General features: G+C 39.7%; 2 protein-coding genes across 2 annotated transcripts; both read right to left on the bottom strand.

Moving 5' to 3' along the window:
* Positions 1-26: 26 nt before the first annotated feature.
* Positions 27-4,575, bottom strand: LOC108888077 (uncharacterized). Its single transcript, XM_018683879.2, has 7 exons — positions 4,354-4,575; positions 4,124-4,162; positions 3,398-3,683; positions 3,155-3,300; positions 2,125-2,410; positions 1,463-1,608; positions 27-1,096 (listed from the first exon to the last, which is right to left on the bottom strand). Exons 2-7 carry the CDS (start codon positions 4,155-4,157, stop codon positions 750-752), a joined length of 1,245 nt encoding a protein of 414 aa, XP_018539395.1. The 5' UTR covers positions 4,158-4,162; positions 4,354-4,575; the 3' UTR covers positions 27-749.
* A 356-nt stretch (positions 4,576-4,931) lies between these two features.
* On the bottom strand, positions 4,932-19,257 carry LOC108888101 (zinc fingers and homeoboxes protein 1). Its single transcript, XM_018683921.2, has 8 exons — positions 17,964-19,257; positions 15,628-15,954; positions 14,999-15,462; positions 14,424-14,627; positions 14,058-14,273; positions 13,023-13,187; positions 11,671-12,906; positions 4,932-10,817 (listed from the first exon to the last, which is right to left on the bottom strand). Exons 2-8 carry the CDS (start codon positions 15,833-15,835, stop codon positions 10,536-10,538), a joined length of 2,775 nt encoding a protein of 924 aa, XP_018539437.1. The 5' UTR covers positions 15,836-15,954; positions 17,964-19,257; the 3' UTR covers positions 4,932-10,535.
* Positions 19,258-19,320: the final 63 nt, after the last annotated feature.

The raw sequence follows: 19,320 nt of genomic DNA, 5'->3' as shown, positions 1-19,320 counted from the left end.
GATGAAATTACGCAGCAGGCAGCTCATCAGCAGAGAATATCTCAACTTTTATTTAACCAATACCAATACACCAAAAAGTTAATCCATGCATGAATATTAGCAGTACATAAATACAGTACACATTTCCTAAGCTTTCAGAGGGAAAAAAAACATATAGAAAATGCAAATCAAACAAAAATATATAATGAAGGTAGGTATGCAAAAAAATGTGGTAACACAAAATGTATTTAATATGAATGGCAACGCATGTTTTCATTTTTGTAGATTTGAGAATAAAACATTTCTGAATTATTTTTTTTTCAGCAACAATCAACAAAATGCCAAAGATCAATTTAATAAGAAAAAAATGTTTCTTAATGTTCTAACATCATTGATTAAATCTTACATAACAACAAAGGTATTTCTCTAATGTAATCATTATATTACATCATTGTGATTTACAAATGAGGGATACACTGACACAACTACAAACACACTACAAACAATTCATAAAGGCAGAATGTATAAATGACCTAAGATACAGAGTGATACTGTACTTATTAAAAAAATCAAACTGTTTGGTTGTAATTCATATTCACACTCTGTTTTATCACATCACTTTTATGTGAAAAAGCTGGAGCTGAACCCATCACCTGAACCCATCACCCAAGACACATATTAGAGGAGAACTCATCACAACACAATAACTGCCACCATCCAAATGAAACAGAGAGAGAGGGGAAGGAGGGCAACTAAAATGGTCATTTCTCTTACTTTGCACAGATGAAATTAAACGTCTCATTGTCAAACTTTCTAAACCAGAGATTGTCTTTCTCTTTCATCATGGCAGCACTCATGTCACACTCTTGTGTGTTTTCACCTGGAGCCCAGTTATTGTATTCTAAGTGATGATCTTCGACCCAGAACCAGAAGTCCAGGGTGCAGGTGTAGCGAAGGCCCAGCCACACAAAGACAGTCTGAGCCTCCTTGGCTGTCAGCACAGCCCAGTCCTGGTCCTCTTCATCAAGGATGGAAGCCAGGTCCGTGTATCTCTCCCTGCAGTAGTACAGAGCATCTGCCCATGTCATCTTCTGTTCGACCAGTACAAAAGGTGAATCTAGAACAAATAATTCAGATTAGAAAGTTTCAGATTATAACTAAACATTAGTGTGAAAATTGTTGAGTAAACTGAGAAAACTAAATTTTATAAACAAATGAGTCAGCTGCGAGTCTTCACTTTAGGAAAAAATATGGCATCAGAGAAAAGTACTTGACTGAGCTCCTACTCACTCCTACCATGACTAACTCCATTAGCCAACATACTGTGTCAATTTTAACTCATTGTATAATATGGTTTTGTAAATCAGTTTTGTAAATATATAATCCCATTTACTAAAATATCTTCATTAACTATTTATTATACTGTATGTGTGCACTGTACTGAATAAGCTCCTCATTTTGTGGATGAGAACATTTATTGTACCTTCTTTGCTGCCGCAGAGCCTCACTTCACACAGAACTAAAGGACTGTTCCCTGATAAGGACACAGTGATGAAGCGCCCCAGTACTCCACGATCACAGTGAATGTGATTGTAACAGCCCTGTTTGAAGTCTTTGATAGTTGTACACCTGGAATGTAGAAAAAACAAGATATACACTTAGAGGGAGAGAAACAGAAGAGTTCTACAGGTGGTTTTGCATCCAATATTCAGTTTCAACACGACGACACAGGAGCAGTTCCCCCCTGGAGAGTAACTCTACTATTATCTGTGGAGGCCATGAAGAAATCTAAGCTGCCAGACTGTGAGCACTGTCTGACAACATTTCACAGTAAATCAGATTCAGGGCATATTTTAGTTTCATGACACTAACTGAAGCACCAGCCTCACACACTGCTCAAAAAGATCTGTACAGGAGGTTTCAGCACATCCAATATTTTTGAGGACTGACGCTGTGACATCTTTAACTTTCACTCTATGAAATGAACTCACTGTTGTTACTGAAGCTGCAGTATCTCTAGCATGACCAGAAAATCCTCTTCAAGTGTATTTGTTGATTCTAATCAAAGCTTTGTGAAAAAATATTAGACATCCAAATGTCTGAAAATATGAAAAACAGGAACTCAACAGAATATGAAGAAATTACCTGCTGCTGTCACTGCCGTCTGTTTTATTAGAGTTCCCAATGTAGATCTGAGCATTTGTTATATCACTATGCTGATGGCATTTATTGTAGATAGCAATACAGGAAATGTTGCGGACACTTTCCAGCTCAATTTGCCACCAGGAGTTGGTCTTCTCCTCAGTGTTAGCACATTGTGACACATTCCCATCAATAGCTCTGTCAGAGATATAATTGTCACTGTCCTGTCTGTAGGTTGATGACTGATTTGTTTTCCCCGTCAGCTTTATGTTGTCTGAGTTGCAGATATCTGAAGATGAAAACCAAAAACAGACAAGTCAAACATTCTATGCTTTATTTTACAGTTCAGTAACTGCCTTAGGAAGTTTAAAAGTATATGGTACACATAATTTAATTGGGAGAGAAACCTTACATGGATAGCTACTATTTTCTTGAGGGATTTGTCGTTGATAAATGATACTGTTCCTTGCGGAAAACGTTTTAAAAATAAGTAAGTTGTTCTACTCGTACATTTTTCTCGTCATTACAGCTTCATGTCAGTATCCTGAGTTTAGAGCTGGTTTTCCGCACCGCAGCTCTAACTAATGTTGACCAGACACGTTTGTGTTGAACAGCTTCTCACCTCTGGTTCACACAGTTTAGCGTTAAGAAGACAGAGACACACACACTCCAAAAACACCGAGTCGTCAAACGTGCTTCCTAATATCTCCATCCGGACCCGGCAAATAGGCACTGACTCTCAAATGTTAGCTGAAATTGGGATCCTACCACAGTTAACTCGAACAATTAGCCAATATACATATCACTTGTTGCAAATGTTTTTAAATTTAAATTCATTTGAGTATATGGTTTTGTAATCATTTACTAAAACATTTTAATTATTTATTTATTGCTTACTGTTTTTGTATCAGTATGGTATTTCTCCATGTTATATTGGAAAGGAGAAATTTCTCCGTTCACTCATTACAGTTACTGTATGTGTGCACTGTACTGAATAAGCTCCTCATTTTGTGGATGAGAACATTTATTGTACCTTCTTTGCTGCCGCAGAGCCTCACTTCACACAGAACTAAAGGACTGTTCCCTGATAAGGACACAGTGATGAAGCGCCCCAGTACTCCACGATCACAGTGAATGTGATTGTAACAGCCCTGTTTGAAGTCTTTGATAGTTGTACACCTGCAACATAGAAAAAAAATCTATGTCAAAAAATATTAGAAAGTCAAGTGCCTGAAAATATGAAAAACAGGAACTCAGCAGAATATGAAGAAATTACCTGCTGCTGTCACTGCCGTCTGTTTTATTAGAGTTCCCAATGTAGATCTGAGCATTTGTTATATCACTATGCTGATGGCATTTATTGTAGATAGCAATACAGGAAATGTTGCGGACACTTTCCAGCTCAATTTGCCACCAGGAGTTGGTCTTCTGCTCAGTGTTAGCACATTGTGACACATTCCCATCAATAGCTCTGTCAGAGATATAATTGTCACTGTCCTGTCTGTAGGTTGATGACTGATTTGTTTTCCCCGTCAGCTTTATGTTGTCTGAGTTGCAGATATCTGAAGATGAAAACCAAAAAATGTTAAATCAAAATATTGGCCCTAATATTTTATTTATATACTTTATTTGCATGACTGAGAGAAATAGAACAACTTAGTGTAAGGAAATATATTTAGTTTTACATGTGTTCTGGGCATTTCAGTGTACACTTGCTATGAAATGTGAAGGATTATATTAGACTTCTATTCCCATTTTATTTTAGTCATGTCAAAGTTACTGGTAGGTATGATTATTGGTCAGTAATACAACAGAAAGCACAGGATACTCATCCCTCAGTACTTAGTCAATACTTAGGTCAAATCCTCTTAATAAATAATAAACTTATTTGTAATGTTTTATCTATTACTCACATTTTTCTGGATCTGTTTTTCATTTCATTCTATGTATTGATTATTTCAAAGATCAATAACATGAATGTGTCAAAAAGTGAGCTACTTACTAGCCAGAGAGATGAGCAACAGACTCCACAGCATCTTTACTGTGCAGGAGAATAAGAACATCAGCTGATTATGGACAAATTACATGTTCTTCACAAATGACCACAGACAAAAAATCTGATCAAAAATAAAGCTAAAGATTTCTTTTAAACTGCACAAATTTAAAGAGAAAGAAAAGATTTTGTGAGGACTTAAAAATTTGAAACAAACAAAAAATTTAGGTTTCACTCACCTTGTCAGAGTTTTTCTCTCTCCACGCTGATTTTGAAAAGATGCCCTCTCCAGGCCACAGCTGTATTTTACCTACCTCCCTTACCTCATTTGTGGCCTGCATAAAAATACAAAACCCACAGACATCATCTTTACAGTTTGCCACTCAGAATGCAGGTGTTATTTCAGTAGTCAAAACACCTCCATATTTGCATCTGTCAAAATACAGCACAGAGGAGGCAGTGAGTCTAACCAGGAATATTATTTTCTTATTATAACCCTGTTCCCCCCACTCCTGAAAAGTATTGTGTTCTGAGTTGCTGCAAAAGAACTTTGATCCTAAGTTTGCATTGCATTCAAACAAGTGGGTTTTGATGGATGGAAAAAAAAAAAAACTGTACTGCATCACTGATGGTTTAGTCAAAACACTACTAACACTGTTAGCAGTGAAAGGGATCTGTGTCAAGAATGGTGTTGCAAAGACTCTCACTAAAACCTCAGAGGTAACAAATGGTGACAGACGTGGAGGTTTTTAATAGGACATTTTTCAATATCACATTAATTCCAAGCAAAACACGCAAAATACTGCTCACAGGTACATATCTTTTGATCAAAATTTATTGGGTTTTGTCCTCAAACAAGTATAAAATATAAATCTTTTCTAAATCAAGCTAAAAATCAAGCCAGAGCCTCAATAACAGCTGGGATTTTAAATTAACATTGCACAAATTGTTTGCCTCACAGCTGGTAGCTTCAAGTTGATGACTGCAGGGGCCACAAAGACTGTTTTTTAGCTCTCTAAAGCAAGCCTGCAGAGGAGATCACACATACATACCGTGTTTAATCAAAGTTCATGACAGATGCTCTCAGTTTTTAACACATTTCAGATGTACAGGCAGAGCATAGAAATAACTTAGTGTAGATGGAGATGTCACTTCCGTAGACACAGAATAACAAGTTGAACTGTTTTAGTTGAGGAGTTTGGTCACGAAAGATGTGGACAGAAAAATCATCTTTGCCTACATCACCTGTAAAAAGTACAACCTCAGTACAAGTCAGTTTGATTCCCAGAATCCAATATAGTCATCAATCAGGTGTACTGGGTGAGGTGTACCAGTTCATGGTGGATTTTTTCAGGAATGAAATCACAGCTTATTTTTTATTTTTTAATGGTTCTAAATGTCAGTTAAAGTCAGGGGTGACATCATTTTAAAATGGCACAGTAAATATGAGATTTCTTGAAATCTACACACACCCATTTATTAAGGTTGAGTATACAGTTAGATCATTGTATTCTTCCTATAGTGTCTGTGTCTACGGAACCAACCCTAACTTTACATACAGGAAATGAGAGATCACTATCATCACTCAGTAAACAGGCCTGGAAATATGAGTTGTACTGAAGCAGGAACAAAGAGAAAACTGTTAAGTTAGCAGTTAAACGCAAAGCACGCTCATTAGAAGCAATAACTTGAGATAAAAACAGCAGGTGTCGGCAGATAAAACTTCGATCAAAAGAACCAGAGGGTGAAATTTTCACTGTAAATGAATTTTAAAAAATCTCCATTTATACGTACAGTATATTACAATTCTGACAAAATGTTGTTTTGTTTTGTTTTTTACCAAAAAGCTGGCTGCTATATAGTGAAAACATTTGAATCTCTGATTGCTGTAAGAAACATTCAACCAACCACTTGTCTAAATACAGAAAACGAGTGAGGACCATAGCAGAAGTACAGCGAAGGATACAGATATGACATATGAGCTTAAATAGGACAACAGGTAAACTACTCCGATCACAATGTTAGCTTGTAGCTCTACTGCACAAGGTTAACTGGGATACATTATGAGTGATGGATATAAAATCAAAACTCAGAGAAGAGACACAGCACCTCAACAGACCTGGGGAAAATATTTCAAAACGTGATTTGTAGCGGACACTATAGTGGAGCCTGGCTGGCTCTTCGTCTACCAACACTCTTATCATTCACCTGATACGGAGAACTGTCGTGATCAAAATCTGTCACTAAATGAGGAGAACAGATCTGTCTTTCAATAGACTCAACCTACGTTCTAAATTCCTGCCTTTTTGAAACCCCTCACCAATTTATAAATTTGAAGTCTCAAGATAAATCTGAGATAGCCCTGAATTTTGTTTAACTATGCTCCCTCCACAGCCACAGGTAACATCATACAAAGGCTGAGTTTTACTCCTCATGACATGTAAACTGAACATCATGTGTTGAGTCAGGCATGTGCCTCTCTAAACAACTTCAAGTGACACTAACATTTCTATTCATTATTCTGTTATTTTTAATATACCATCATAACACAGCTGGTGTGTAAAGCCTCACGTTTTAACATATTATTAGCAAGCAAAATAATTCCCCAGGTGCAACCAGAATTATAGTCTTTACAATTCCTTGAACTAAATGCATGTCTTTTTCTATTGAGTTCTAATTTTATATTTTTTGCAACCAAAGTACCAAAAAGCCACTCAGGCAACACTGAACTCTAAAACAGATTCTATTTCAAAAACACTACTCTTGTACGTATTGTATGAGTCGGTATTGTTAACAAGCAATCCACTGATGTCTGGACAGACTTGTAATGACAGTTTTCATAGATAGAAACATATAAAACCATTCAAAACAGGCTGACTATAGTAAAGAAAGAGCACACTGTAAAAGACTGTGGGTTGGATACCTGGATACAACATTAAGCCTAACCTGTGGATAAAACCAAGCCATTTGTGGACAGTCATTTTATACCATGTATTGAAATCGGCAAGTGAAGTACAAGGATTCAGATGGTTACAAATGGGCACAAAATGGCTGCCAAAGAATGCCCGCAAGTGTGGTGATAACAAAACTCCATGCAAAGTACTCTGTTCAAAATGGAGCTAACAAATTCTTGGCCAGGCTAACAGTGACAAGACTGGTTCTAGAGTCAATCATTGAAAATATTCAGAAACCATTTTTTAAAAGAAAAAAGGTCCATGGCTGCAGTCAACTTGGTCATTAAACAGTAACTGATATTATTAAAGCTACACAAAAATGTAACCCCAGATTAGGCTTCTGCTGTGTCAAGTATACCAACCCAAAATACTGTATGTACAAAATGAGCAGTTGTTCGTCTTGGTTATTGCATGCAGTATTAGACAAAGGTATACCTTAACATTTTGAATTTGCTATTTTTAATAGCCAGGCACTTGTCACATTATGACTTAAGTGTTTCAGCCTCCCCTCAGTTGCTATAAACTAGATATCTTAGCTTACAGCTAACAGCCAACATTTGTTTCAAAGATACTTACTAAAATGCATTTTGTGGAGCTAAAGGTGCCAACATTTAGTGTGACAAGTGCTTGGTAACAAAATACAATAAAATTCTGAACACCAAGGTATTTGTTTAAGGACTTACAACAGAAGTTTCTGATGTCAACTTCAGAGTATCTAGGCATCTTTTAGCGTCAGCAGAAAGCAGAGCTCGGTCATGCATCACGCCTTAGTTTGAACAAGCCTTCCTTAAGAATCACCCAACAATTTCAGATTTTCCAAAGCATTCACAAATTTTCTCAACATCTTTTGTTGAGAGTTGATGAAATTCTGTTCAAACAAGTATACGAGCCATGTAGGCACATAGGTTTATCTGCAAAGCTTCATCAGTCTCTCCCCTGTCAGTGAATAACTGTAGTCGAGACAGTTTTCAGTCTATTGTCCTGTCATCTTAATGCAGTAAAGCATGAAGAAAACAGAAAGAGGAGTGTTATTTGGTAGACTTCCCACCACAGAGGGAAAGCTGTGCTGTTTCTTCAGGCATCACAACAGTTCCCTCCACGAGAGAGAGTGAGAGTGAATTTTCCAAGAATTTCTTTTTTGATTTTCTGAATGGTTTCAGTCTTTTAAAAATGTTCTTATAGCCCTGTCAGTCTGTCTGTCTATGGTGTAGACAATTTAACAAGACAGAGAACCAACAGGACACTGCTAACATTTACAGAAGCATGTCTTGGGAAGTGCACATCATGAAATCTAGGCATTCGTTTTACAAAAGTGGGCTGGATGAGAGGAGAGGAGAGTCAAATGGGGACATGTGGGAGCAGAGAGGGAGAGATGGGAGACAATTCCCACGATTTAAAGCAACAGTAAAAAACGTAACGACAAATATAACACATGCACATTTTCAAAAGGAGAAATGATTACAAACTAGGCTCAAATTGTGCAATTTAGCGAAATAAAGCAGTAGGTGATTGTTTTAGTTTTTTAACCCATATAAACATCCAAATATGAAACAACACATATTGTTATAAAAGTGGATAAATTGGTAATATCCTCCCCTTGAAAACACACTAAGGATAAAAAAGGCAAAATACTGATTCAGTTCTTAGTCATACAAAACAGATTTGGTCTCTCAGAGCCATTTCATGGTCTAATAAGAGATTAAGGTGCCTAATCAGATTTAGTCCACTATGAACACAAGTGGACAAAGTGCATTTTTTAAAAAGTTTAGTTTAGGTGCTTCACGTTTTTCTCTTCAGTGCAGACTGGAGTCAAATTATTATCTGAAATACTGTTAAACAGTGTTTCTTTAAGTACAGGTCAGGACCCAAAATGATTAGCAGGCCTCGTTTTTGACATGAGCCCAAACCTAAAGGCAATGTGTCGGTGATTTGGTGGTGATAGCAGTCTTGTCAAGGTGATAACTTGTGGATTGATTTACTGTAAATTCACACCGGAGCTGCAGCTCGTGCTTACATTTACACAGTTTGGGAAAAACTGCATCCCCATCTTAAAAATTCAGTCCATCAATTCAATCCACCACAAGCCCACCATGAACAAACTCTGAGTGAAACGCACAGTGGCCATTTTTTAGTTCACAAACTGTGCCTCTGCTTTAAACTGTAGCTCACTGCTAAGGAGACACATTCAACTTTGGCACTAAAGCCTCATTCTGTTTGAATCTACATACCCCCTTTAAAAAGTTTATAATAGCACAGGATGAGTTCTATCAAAAGGTGAAAAATTTTGTTTAAAAACATTAATAGCAGTGCATATCACAACACATACTGTGGCATTTTTCCATCAGATCTACAGGTGCTCAGTTAAAAATCTATAATACTAATAATAATAATGTCAATGAGCCACTATAAAGGGAAGACTTGAGTAGACATCCTGTGTTATTTAAAAGTATCATGGCATTGGCATTCATTCAGCATTAAGGTACTTTTCCCCTCTCATCTTGGCCTTTATCCCAGAGAGATTAAATAGTTGATTTTCAATGTCATTATTAATCCAGTAATGTCAGCTCAAACAACCTGGTCTATGCTCTGATCTTCACAGGTGCTGGAAAAAAAAATATTGTAACACGTAACGTCACCCAATTCCACCAATAAATGTGTAGATGTATGCTAGTTTCAGTAGGGACATTGCTCCGCAGTGACATCTAGCTGTGACAAGTTTTTAAGCACCTTTGTAGACACAGCAGATACTTTTGAGTCTTTTTTTCTGTGTGTGCAGTTAGTTTGGGACCATGGGTGAAACATTCAACATTGGAAATTTAGGTTTGAATTTAGGCCTGTGCTCACAACAGCATAACAAACTCCTTCTCAAGGAAATGCAGCATAATTGTGTAAATAAATCTCCCTTAATGGCTTCAGTTAAGCAAGCAAGGAGTGCAAATTTAACAAGGAGCATGGTGGACATTAAAGCTGTCAGTTCTCTGAAAATCCCTCATTTACATCAGTCAGTATTCATCAGTTGGTTTTAAAGGAGGGTGTATGGACATGCTTGGATATAACATGTTTTTGGGCAGCTATCTCATGTTGATGGTTTTTATCTTCAGCTCAGCTTGAAGATTGTACTTCATGGGATCCTTTTTGACAAAATATTGTGTAACTGCTGTTTTCAAAGGTTTATCAGACTTTACTGTGCCACTCAGGATTTGAAGGGTTTGCTAAAAACTTCTTCTTTACCATGATTATTGTCTTATCTGTGACACATTACAGTTAATAAGATGAGTACTGAGAGAGTGAGCCTAGTCCGTTAGTCTCATGTAGACATGATTCAGAAATAGTTTGAAAAAACAGTTAATGTTGCAAATGTGTACACCAGCATAAAGACTTGGTTCAGCTAACTGTCCTCCAGCATTGATCATCCCAGAATTTCTCTTGTAACATTCTGTAATGATTCACCATGCTTTCCACAATCATTAGTCTTCAGAAACTGACAGGGATTTCCTGACACTACGTGATGGTTCCCAAACCTCGCTGTCGTCCGTATCATCAGCATCATCCTCCTCATCTTCTTCATCATCATCTTCATCTCCCATCCCAGCGCCAGTCTGATCCTCGGTGGCCGTTGACGCCTCTCCTTGTGTCACGTCTTTGTCCTCTTCTCCTTGGTCTCTGTCCCCCCTACCTGCAGCCAGCTCCTGGAAAGGATCTGACCCCATGTCCGAGCGTCGCTGGACTTCGGCAAACCACTCCCTCACCTTTTCAAGGATAGGGAGATAATGTTAAGTGTATGATGACGGCAGGGCTGTCGCTGTTATTGAGGACAACAAGGTCATGCTATCTGTGACATTTTTGGGATTTTGGCAGTTTTTGAGACATGAAGGCAAGTTTACATTCTACTATTACAGAGGAGCAATTCAGATATATATTTTTAGACTTAATAGGTTAGAATTTGATTGAATAAATCAATTTAAACATTTTAAATATAAACATTTCATGATGGGTGGGTGGTTGGAGTTCTGATAGGGGTATGTACATTAATGACCTGAGTAAATTTCTAAAATCCTGGATATGGACCCTGTTTCCTGAGAACAATCAATTTTAGAAGTTAAAAATGTTGCTATAAATGCTTTTAAATGTTTAAACCTATTTCCCAAAGCAGCACTAAGTGTAACTGCATGCTCATGCTGTTAAGAGCTTCTCCTGTTGACCTACCTTGATGCTGAAAATATGATGAACACAGATCTGACATAGCAGATTCAACTGCCAGTAATCTGTGCTACATAATAAAGATAATCTAGTTTTCAGCTTGTTACCCTTTATGATTCATGCTACTGGGCTGAAGTCAGTTTAAGAGAGTAAACACTTGACACAATGACTTAGCTGCCGCATATGGCATTATTTTCTTCTTTTGTCATTTAAACATCATCACTTAACAGAGAAGCCATGACAAAAGACACCTCTTATGCTTATGAATGTCCAGAGGATGGATTTTACAATCGTTACAAAGCATTAAGGAGTCCTGGTTGACAGGTCAAATGTTGATTATAAGAGAGTAACATGAAACATGCCTAAGTTTTCTTACATCCAAATAAAACATATTTTCACTACCTGTTCATAGCTCATATTGGTCTTGGTGACGAGCTCATCCAGGTCTTGCTCATTGAGGAAGCGGTACTTCAGATAGTACTCCTTCAGGATCTCCCTCCCACTTTTGAATTTCTTTGATGGTGGAGCTCTGTCTATATCTGCGCTGGAGGAGGCAGACCTTCTCGGCTGCTTCCTGGTTTTGGACCGTCCCCAACCACGATTTCGGCCACGTCTTTTTCGACCACCGCTGCTGCCACTGCTGCTTCCCATCTTGTTGCCTCCGCTGACACTCACCCCCTCAACATTGCCACTTTGGTACTGAAAGAACCATTTCAGGTTTCCATTCTTCCAGGAGTAACGAGAGTCCCCGAACCAGCTGACAATGTAGGACCGAGGAAGGCTGCTCTCTTCTGCCAGCTGGTCGTACTCCTCTGGTGTGGGCCACTGGGTCCGCACAAAGGCACATTTCAGGATGTGGAGCTGCTCTGGCGACTTTTTAGTTTTATCTTTAATGTCCTTGTTGCTGCTGCTGGTGGTGGGCAGCTGCTTACTGCGACCTCCCGGAGGAGTTTGACTACCTTTACGAGATGAAGAGGCAGAAGGAGAAGAAGAGGTTGCTCCTCCTGTTCCTTCTCCAGCTTTTGCTCCATCAGTCTCCATCTTCCCTCCCTCTGAATCCGGGGAGGAGGTGCTGACAGCCGGCATTTTTCGTCTCTCAGTGAACCAGGCGTCAATCTCCCTCCTCGTCAGTTTAGTCTCTGTCCTCAGTCGGCTCAGTTCTTCATCTGATGGGGTGCTGCTCTTCTCAAAACTCTCCTCCAGCACCACCAGCTGTTCAGGTGTCTTCTCCTTAAACTTCTGCAGGGTAAAGTCTGGGAATGGGTTCCATGTTTTAGGCCGTGTCTCCTTCTCTTTCACGGGCGGTGTGCAGGGAGGATGGGGAGATGTGGGGGTCTCATCACTTGAGTCAATGACAATGGTGGTGCTAGCACTGCTGCTGCAGCTGCCACCTCCTCTACTCCCTCCATCGTGGAAAACGATGACATGGCTGTTCTTGGAGTTGCGCTGGTTGTATCGGGTGTCACTGAACCATTTCTTGATCTCTCCCTTTGTCAGGTTGGTGAGCTTCATCAGCCGTGCAATTTCAGCATCAGTGACAAAGTGGTTTTTCAGGTAGCTGGCTTTCAGCTCTGCCAGCTGCTCTTTGGACTTCTTAGGTCGCATACTGAATGTGTCAGCACTGAGGGCCGAGTTCTCCTGAGAGAGAGGAGAAAGTTACATATTAAATCGGTGTGACATGCTCGTTGACAGCAATGAGAGCACAAGTCCAAACAAGTATTTGTCTGAAAGCCAGCTTTAAATGTTGTCTCCACCTGTGGAGAAAGAGAGGGAGGTTGGACAGTGGTAGCCCGTTTCAGCTCACTGTTTGTTGGGGTGGGTTGGCAGGAAACTCTGCTGGAGCTCTGGGACTGGCTGGGCAGCCCTGCCACTGTCAGGGTGATGGGACTGGTCACTGGAAGGTTCCCCCCTGGGCCGACCTACACAAAGTCAGAAAATGACACACAGAGTATGAGAATGAGATATACTGTATACTGAGATGTATGTGACTGTATGGAAAGGGCCCTAAAACAGGTTCAGGTCACTAGACATATGCTTTTTTGGCAAGATTACATTTCCTCTTTGCTCTCATTTGTAAAATATGAGTCTGGATACTGTGGCCAGAGACCAAAACTACCACAAATCAGAAGAGTCAGCTAAGTGAAAAAGATGTCAATCTCCACACAGCGAATAGAATGTAACAATTCACCCATTCATTCTGCATTTATTCATTTATATTACAAGACCTTGGTTCACAAGATGCAATACATCTTCAGTGTAATGAGTGGTGACATGACAAATTTTTGTGTGTGTACAATTTATGGCACGGTCTATGAGACTACTGTCATTACAATTATGTGGTCAGCATCATGAAAAATAAGATTCTTTCTCTTAGTAAATATGAGCATGCAGGAAATTGCCTGAAACAGAGAATTTTGCTGTTAGAATAACTACATACAGTATACAACTTCTATTACTCAGCCTTACTGACACCACAGAATTCTAGACCTACAGCAATTGCTAAGAGATGTTGAGAAAAAACAATATAAAAACATGTAGTTTTGAAACAGTTGTAAAAGACCTATGACCTATATACATGCCATAAGTATATTCATATTCATGTACATGTCCAATCAGAATGGTGTTAAATACAATCAAAGACAATCTATTTCAAGTCAAATCAAAGTGACTGAATACAAACCAACCAAAAGCATGTCAAACTCTTACCAGTTGTACAGTGACTGGGTTCAAGGCAAAGTGGGTCAAAGCTAAGTCTTGTTAGATATGTCATGTTTTCTTTCCTTACCTACCTGTGTGAACACCAGGCCAGGCTGGCCCACTATCTGGCAGGTCTGAAGAATGGACTGCAGGCCGTTGGCAGCAGCTGAGAGCTGGTGAGCCGGTATGACAGTGATGGTCTGAGGCACTGTGTGCACTGTGCCGTTAAACTGTTTCCTCCTGGCCTCCTCCACCTCCTCGGGAGTCCAACTGACACCGTGCTTCAGCCGCTGAGCTGAGAACCACACCTGGGTAGAGAAGTACATCTGATCACCATTTAAAAAATAAGTTATATTTAGAGGCTATATTTAGTAAGACGCTTCTAGTTGAGAGACAGACATGGGTGAAAACACAACATCCTTAATCAGAGGAGATATCTGACTGACTCTTTCATCTACCTTGATCTGCTCCTCTGTGAACTGTGTCTGTGCTGCCAGGCTGCTGATCTCAGCCATGGAGGGGTAAGGAAACTTCTTGTAGGTGCTGCCCAAGAGAGGGTTGCTGTCCATAGCTGCACTGTAGGAGGGGATGCTGCTGAGGGGAATCAGTAGCTGTGGCTGAGCCGCTGCTGCATTCTGCTGGGCCTGGAAAGCCGACAGCACCTGGAATAAAGGAAGGGAAGCAGGAAGATGAGAAATACTGAGATGCCTCATGCTACATAGCAGCAAAGGTGTGACATTGCTCATGCCCTGTTTGCTGTCCTGTCAAAGTGTCAGTGAAGAAGACAATAGGTCATCTGCAGAGCTGCTGTTATGTAAGTGAAGTTGACATCTACAGTACTGTCTCTGTTGAGGATATTTAGCATTACGACCAGCCATTATCCAAAGCCTACTAACAGCTTCTAGGAGTGCAGACTGCTGTTGAGTCTGAAAACATGCATTCATTTTTAACAGCTGGGGGTATATAGGGTATTCTTACAGCCTGTGCTACTGAAATGATTTTACTAAACCCTTGTATAATTAAAACACTCTACCTGTGCCAGACCAGCAGGCAGAACTGTGGGGTTTAAAATGGATGATTTCCTCTGCTGCTCTGAGTGCGGGCTGACGAGCAAGCCGCCTCCACCGAGCTTCATGGAGTCGTGCAGCAGCATCTCCACAGGCGTCATCGGCCCCAGAGGAGCTTCAATGGGCTCTTGCTCTCCACCCACCTCTCCTTCAACACCTCCTCCAAAACCGTCCACTGCCTCGTCTGCTGATTTCAGGGACACAGCTATCCTCTTGGGCTCAGATTTGGTCTTCATCCTCATGATAGGTGTCTTACTGAGAGAGATGGCACCAACTGATGCAGGGTCTGCTCCTCCCTCTTCAGGTGTATCACACTGTTGTTCCTGGGTCTGCTGGTCATTGCTCGGATCCTCAAGAGGATTTGCAGTGCTGCGCTTCAGTGAGGGATCCAGTACTTCACTGTCCTCTAAAGCAGAAACACTGGGCTCATCTATTAAAAAATAATACAACATTCGTTGTCACAAATATTTTCCATGTCATTTCTTTTCATTCAGATTTACAATGCCTTTGTGTACAAGTTGGTCTATATTCAGGCTTATAAAGTGCCGCTGTCATCTACACATGGGAGAACAGGTCAAATAGAATCATATTATACCTGTATCTGGTGGTGTGGGGACAACCACTACAGCCTGACCTAGCTCCTCTGCAGTTGGCCCCTCCTCTGCTCCTTCCTTCACCTTCCCCTCATCCTCCTCCACCTCCTCCTCCTTTGTCCTTTCTGTTTTCTCCTCCACCTCTTCCTGCTCCACCACATCAGAGGGCAGCACCATGCAAGGTGTGGTCGATTTCCGGCGGCTCGACATTGTCCAACCAAAGACTTTATACTTCTACTCAGGGTAAAGAAGATCTGTGGCAGAAGTGTTGATGGTCACATGCCTCAGATGGCTGTGTTCACATGCTAGAGTCATTGAATTATTTCTCTCTGGGGGAGGAAACAGATATGCATATGTCATACACCTAATTTGTCACAAAAACAGTAAAATGTATATATAACACTTGTTTCATAGATACCTATTGTTGATTTGCCTTAAATGGCTCTTTCAGTGTTATAAGTTGTATAAAAATCAGCATCACAATTGAGAAGAAGTTTGTTTTTTCTGCTCCCTGTCAATAGAAACTGAATATCTTTACTTAGATAAATGCATCAATCTTAAGTTCTTGTGCTTTAAAGCTGGAGTCACTTTTACTTATGAGGGAATGCCCATTACATTCAAGCCCTTGGCAAACAAGTTCACACAATGCTGAATAAGTCTGTGAGTGCCCAGTAAATCTCTCAGTAGTGTTTTGAATCTGGTGTCTGTGGCGACATTACTGTACTGGCGCACAGGTCGCAATGTGTTTTACATCAACCAGCAATGACTGGTTTGCTGGAGCCAAAGGAGGGAGCAACCATACTAAGTAGGCTGCAGCAAGTAGGAGTATAGCCGAAAAATGCACAAGGCAACAGCATTGTTGCAATATTTTTGTCATTTACAAGATGAAACAAATACTTTAAAAAATAACCGATTGATCAAAAGTTAAAGTTTCTGTAAGTTGCAGTTCATACAACCATGGTACAGTAAAGCAACAATACATAGGCATATGTATGCAACTGTTTATGGAATTCGTATTGTACATTTTAAATATATGAAGAATGAACCAAGAAAAACTAACAAACTGTTTCTTGTGTCTACTAAAAAATCATGATATTTCACAGTTAAACTGACAAAATAACAATGTGTGTAAAGAGTGATGTTTATATTGCCAACACACACATTGTAATGTGAACACTGAGACTTGATTTCAAGGGGTACACAGGAGGAGAAAATATAATGGTGCACTTCATTCAGTGTGATGACTAACAGCATGATTCATATGGACCTGTAAACAGTGTTATGAGAATTGTAATCATCACTACAGTCTGTGATAAATACAAGTTTACACTGTGCTGGGTACACAGTTAAATGTTACTGTTGAGTTTATGGTCAAGATAACACTAAGATCTTTTTTCTGATGTCAATATGGACAGCAAGATGTGACAAATTAATGCAAAATGATATGTAAAACATTCACAATAGTGGTTGTGTAATACAATTAATTCATCAGTTGACAGAAGATTATTCAACTACATTGTTAATGGATTGATCTTTTGGATCATCTGTCAAGCAAAAATGCAAAACAAACAAGGACCTTGATAATCATGCCTTGTCTTGTTGAGGTGTCCCCTGTCAAAATCTAGTTATATTTCTAGTTAGACCTTCATTATTTCAGTTGATAATGTGCATACATGTTGCATGTTCCTGCATAAATATGTGTTGAAAACAAATTACCACAAAAGCAAACTTGCGGGCAGATACTATCCTAGCAATGAAGTATTGTAACCGTGAAATAGGAGGTTATTCCAGCAATGTTAGTAGAGACCACACTATTACATCACCAAAATAATTAATGTTACACCATGACAGTGACTAAACCTTGATTTACAAAATGGCACACCTTGCCTGGTGACAACAAATATTTGATTTCGGTTTGTATTTATGTCTTTGTGTCAATGGTTGTCACTCACTTTAACTTGATGACTACTGCCTAATTTATTACCAGGTCATTCACTATGACACAGGTGCTACAACAAAGGTGCAAATGTTCACTTCAAAGACAGCAGTGTAAAACTCTATAATATAGTGTTAGCAATAGTAATAATAATAAACTGTGTGCAGTGTGTAATGCTGCACTGCCATTATGAGATCATGTGCAGTCATAGATAGCAGCACAGAAATTTGGAGGTGTGAGCTAGCTAATTCGTTCTTATTTAAATAATGTTTAAGCGATAAATTAACATACAAGGACGTCTAACCTAGCCCATCAGCATCTAGCATAAATAAGAGGAGGGCCAACTAGCCAGTGTTAGCCGGGCCGGTCATTATTATTGATCATGTCTGGCGGTAAACTTACTGGAACTACTGAAATGTGCACTGTGTTGCTACCAGGCTGTCGAGACGAAGCGAGGAATAATTTCCTGGGTCTCAGCAGAGCAGCCTTCGGGTTCTGTTTGGTTGTGTCTGTCGGTGTCTCTCCTTCCCCCGGGCTAACCATTCAGCCCCAGCCTGGCCGGGACTACAGTAGCGTTAACGTTATTCGGGCTTGCGGGTCTCCCAAACCCAGCGGAGGGAGGCAGACAGACAGACGGACGGACCGGTCTAACGGCTAAGGCTCCCGTCTGCAGATGCTAGAAACACCGGACATCTCTCTCCTCGTCGGAACAGGTTATTTTACACCCAGGGCGCGTCTTTGTAAACGTTGGACCGTCAAACGCACGGTAGTTACATTCATAAAGTGACGGTTGGTGCTGTGTTAGTTTGCTGACCTAATTCTCTGATATTTTTTAACGGCAGATTTTTTAATGATCAAACGGCGTCATCATTCAATGTGATACGTCCTGACGTCATTCCTCGGCGACTCTGGTTGTTTTAAAAATTTTTGGAAACTTTGACAAAAATGTACGACGATTCACCACAATAATGCATTCTTTATGAGGTGAGTTTATGTACGCGCTGCACAGAAATAAATAGGAGATTTAAGCAGAGCCGTAGACTCATTCGTTTCCCGACCCGGCTCTGTGCCAACATGTCCTTACATGACCTGTCAGAGGAAAAGAAGCTACTTGAGGACAACACTGACACTGCAAAGCTGGCGTTAAACCTGAAACTGTTTTGTGTTATAGATCAGGCTTTTCTGTTGATTATTTCAGCCACTTGCGACTTATTTTAAATAAACATCCTGTTTATGATAAGCTGAAAACACCACATTATTAATACATGTGCAAAAATGAATTCCATATAATGTATCATCCTGCTAACATTGGTTAAAAACCATCTTCACAGGAGAGTAAATACCAGAAAACTGGTTATTAAAGTAATGTCAGATAAGACTGTGATATGTGTTGAATACAGAAACTGAAGGTCAGACATGGGAGGAGTGAATAGACAGAAGGGGATTTAAGCATAAAACAAGGATGCAGCTGAAGCTGAGATATACATTCTTTTAATATCTGAAAAGGATCAGACCTCAAAAACTGGAATGTCTCTTGAATAATAGTCTTTTTCTCAAGAGGCATTATGCAACTACTTTCACAGTAGTACAAACTGGAGTGAGGCTTTAATAAAAGCATTAATTATGTTAGCTGTAAGGACAAGAATGTTTCTTTTTTGCACACTCAATTCCTGTTACCAGTATTTTTATAGTAAACCTGAAACAAGTCCTGAAAAACAGGAATCGAAAGCAGCATTAGCCTAAATCTTGAGCTCACAAA

The sequence above is a fragment of the Lates calcarifer genome, linkage group LG15, assembly GCF_001640805.2.
Source record: "Lates calcarifer isolate ASB-BC8 linkage group LG15, TLL_Latcal_v3, whole genome shotgun sequence".
Lineage (NCBI taxonomy): Eukaryota > Metazoa > Chordata > Actinopteri > Centropomidae > Lates > Lates calcarifer.
The sequence above is the reverse complement of the archived record's forward strand: the minus strand, read 5'-3'. Positions and strand labels throughout refer to the sequence as shown.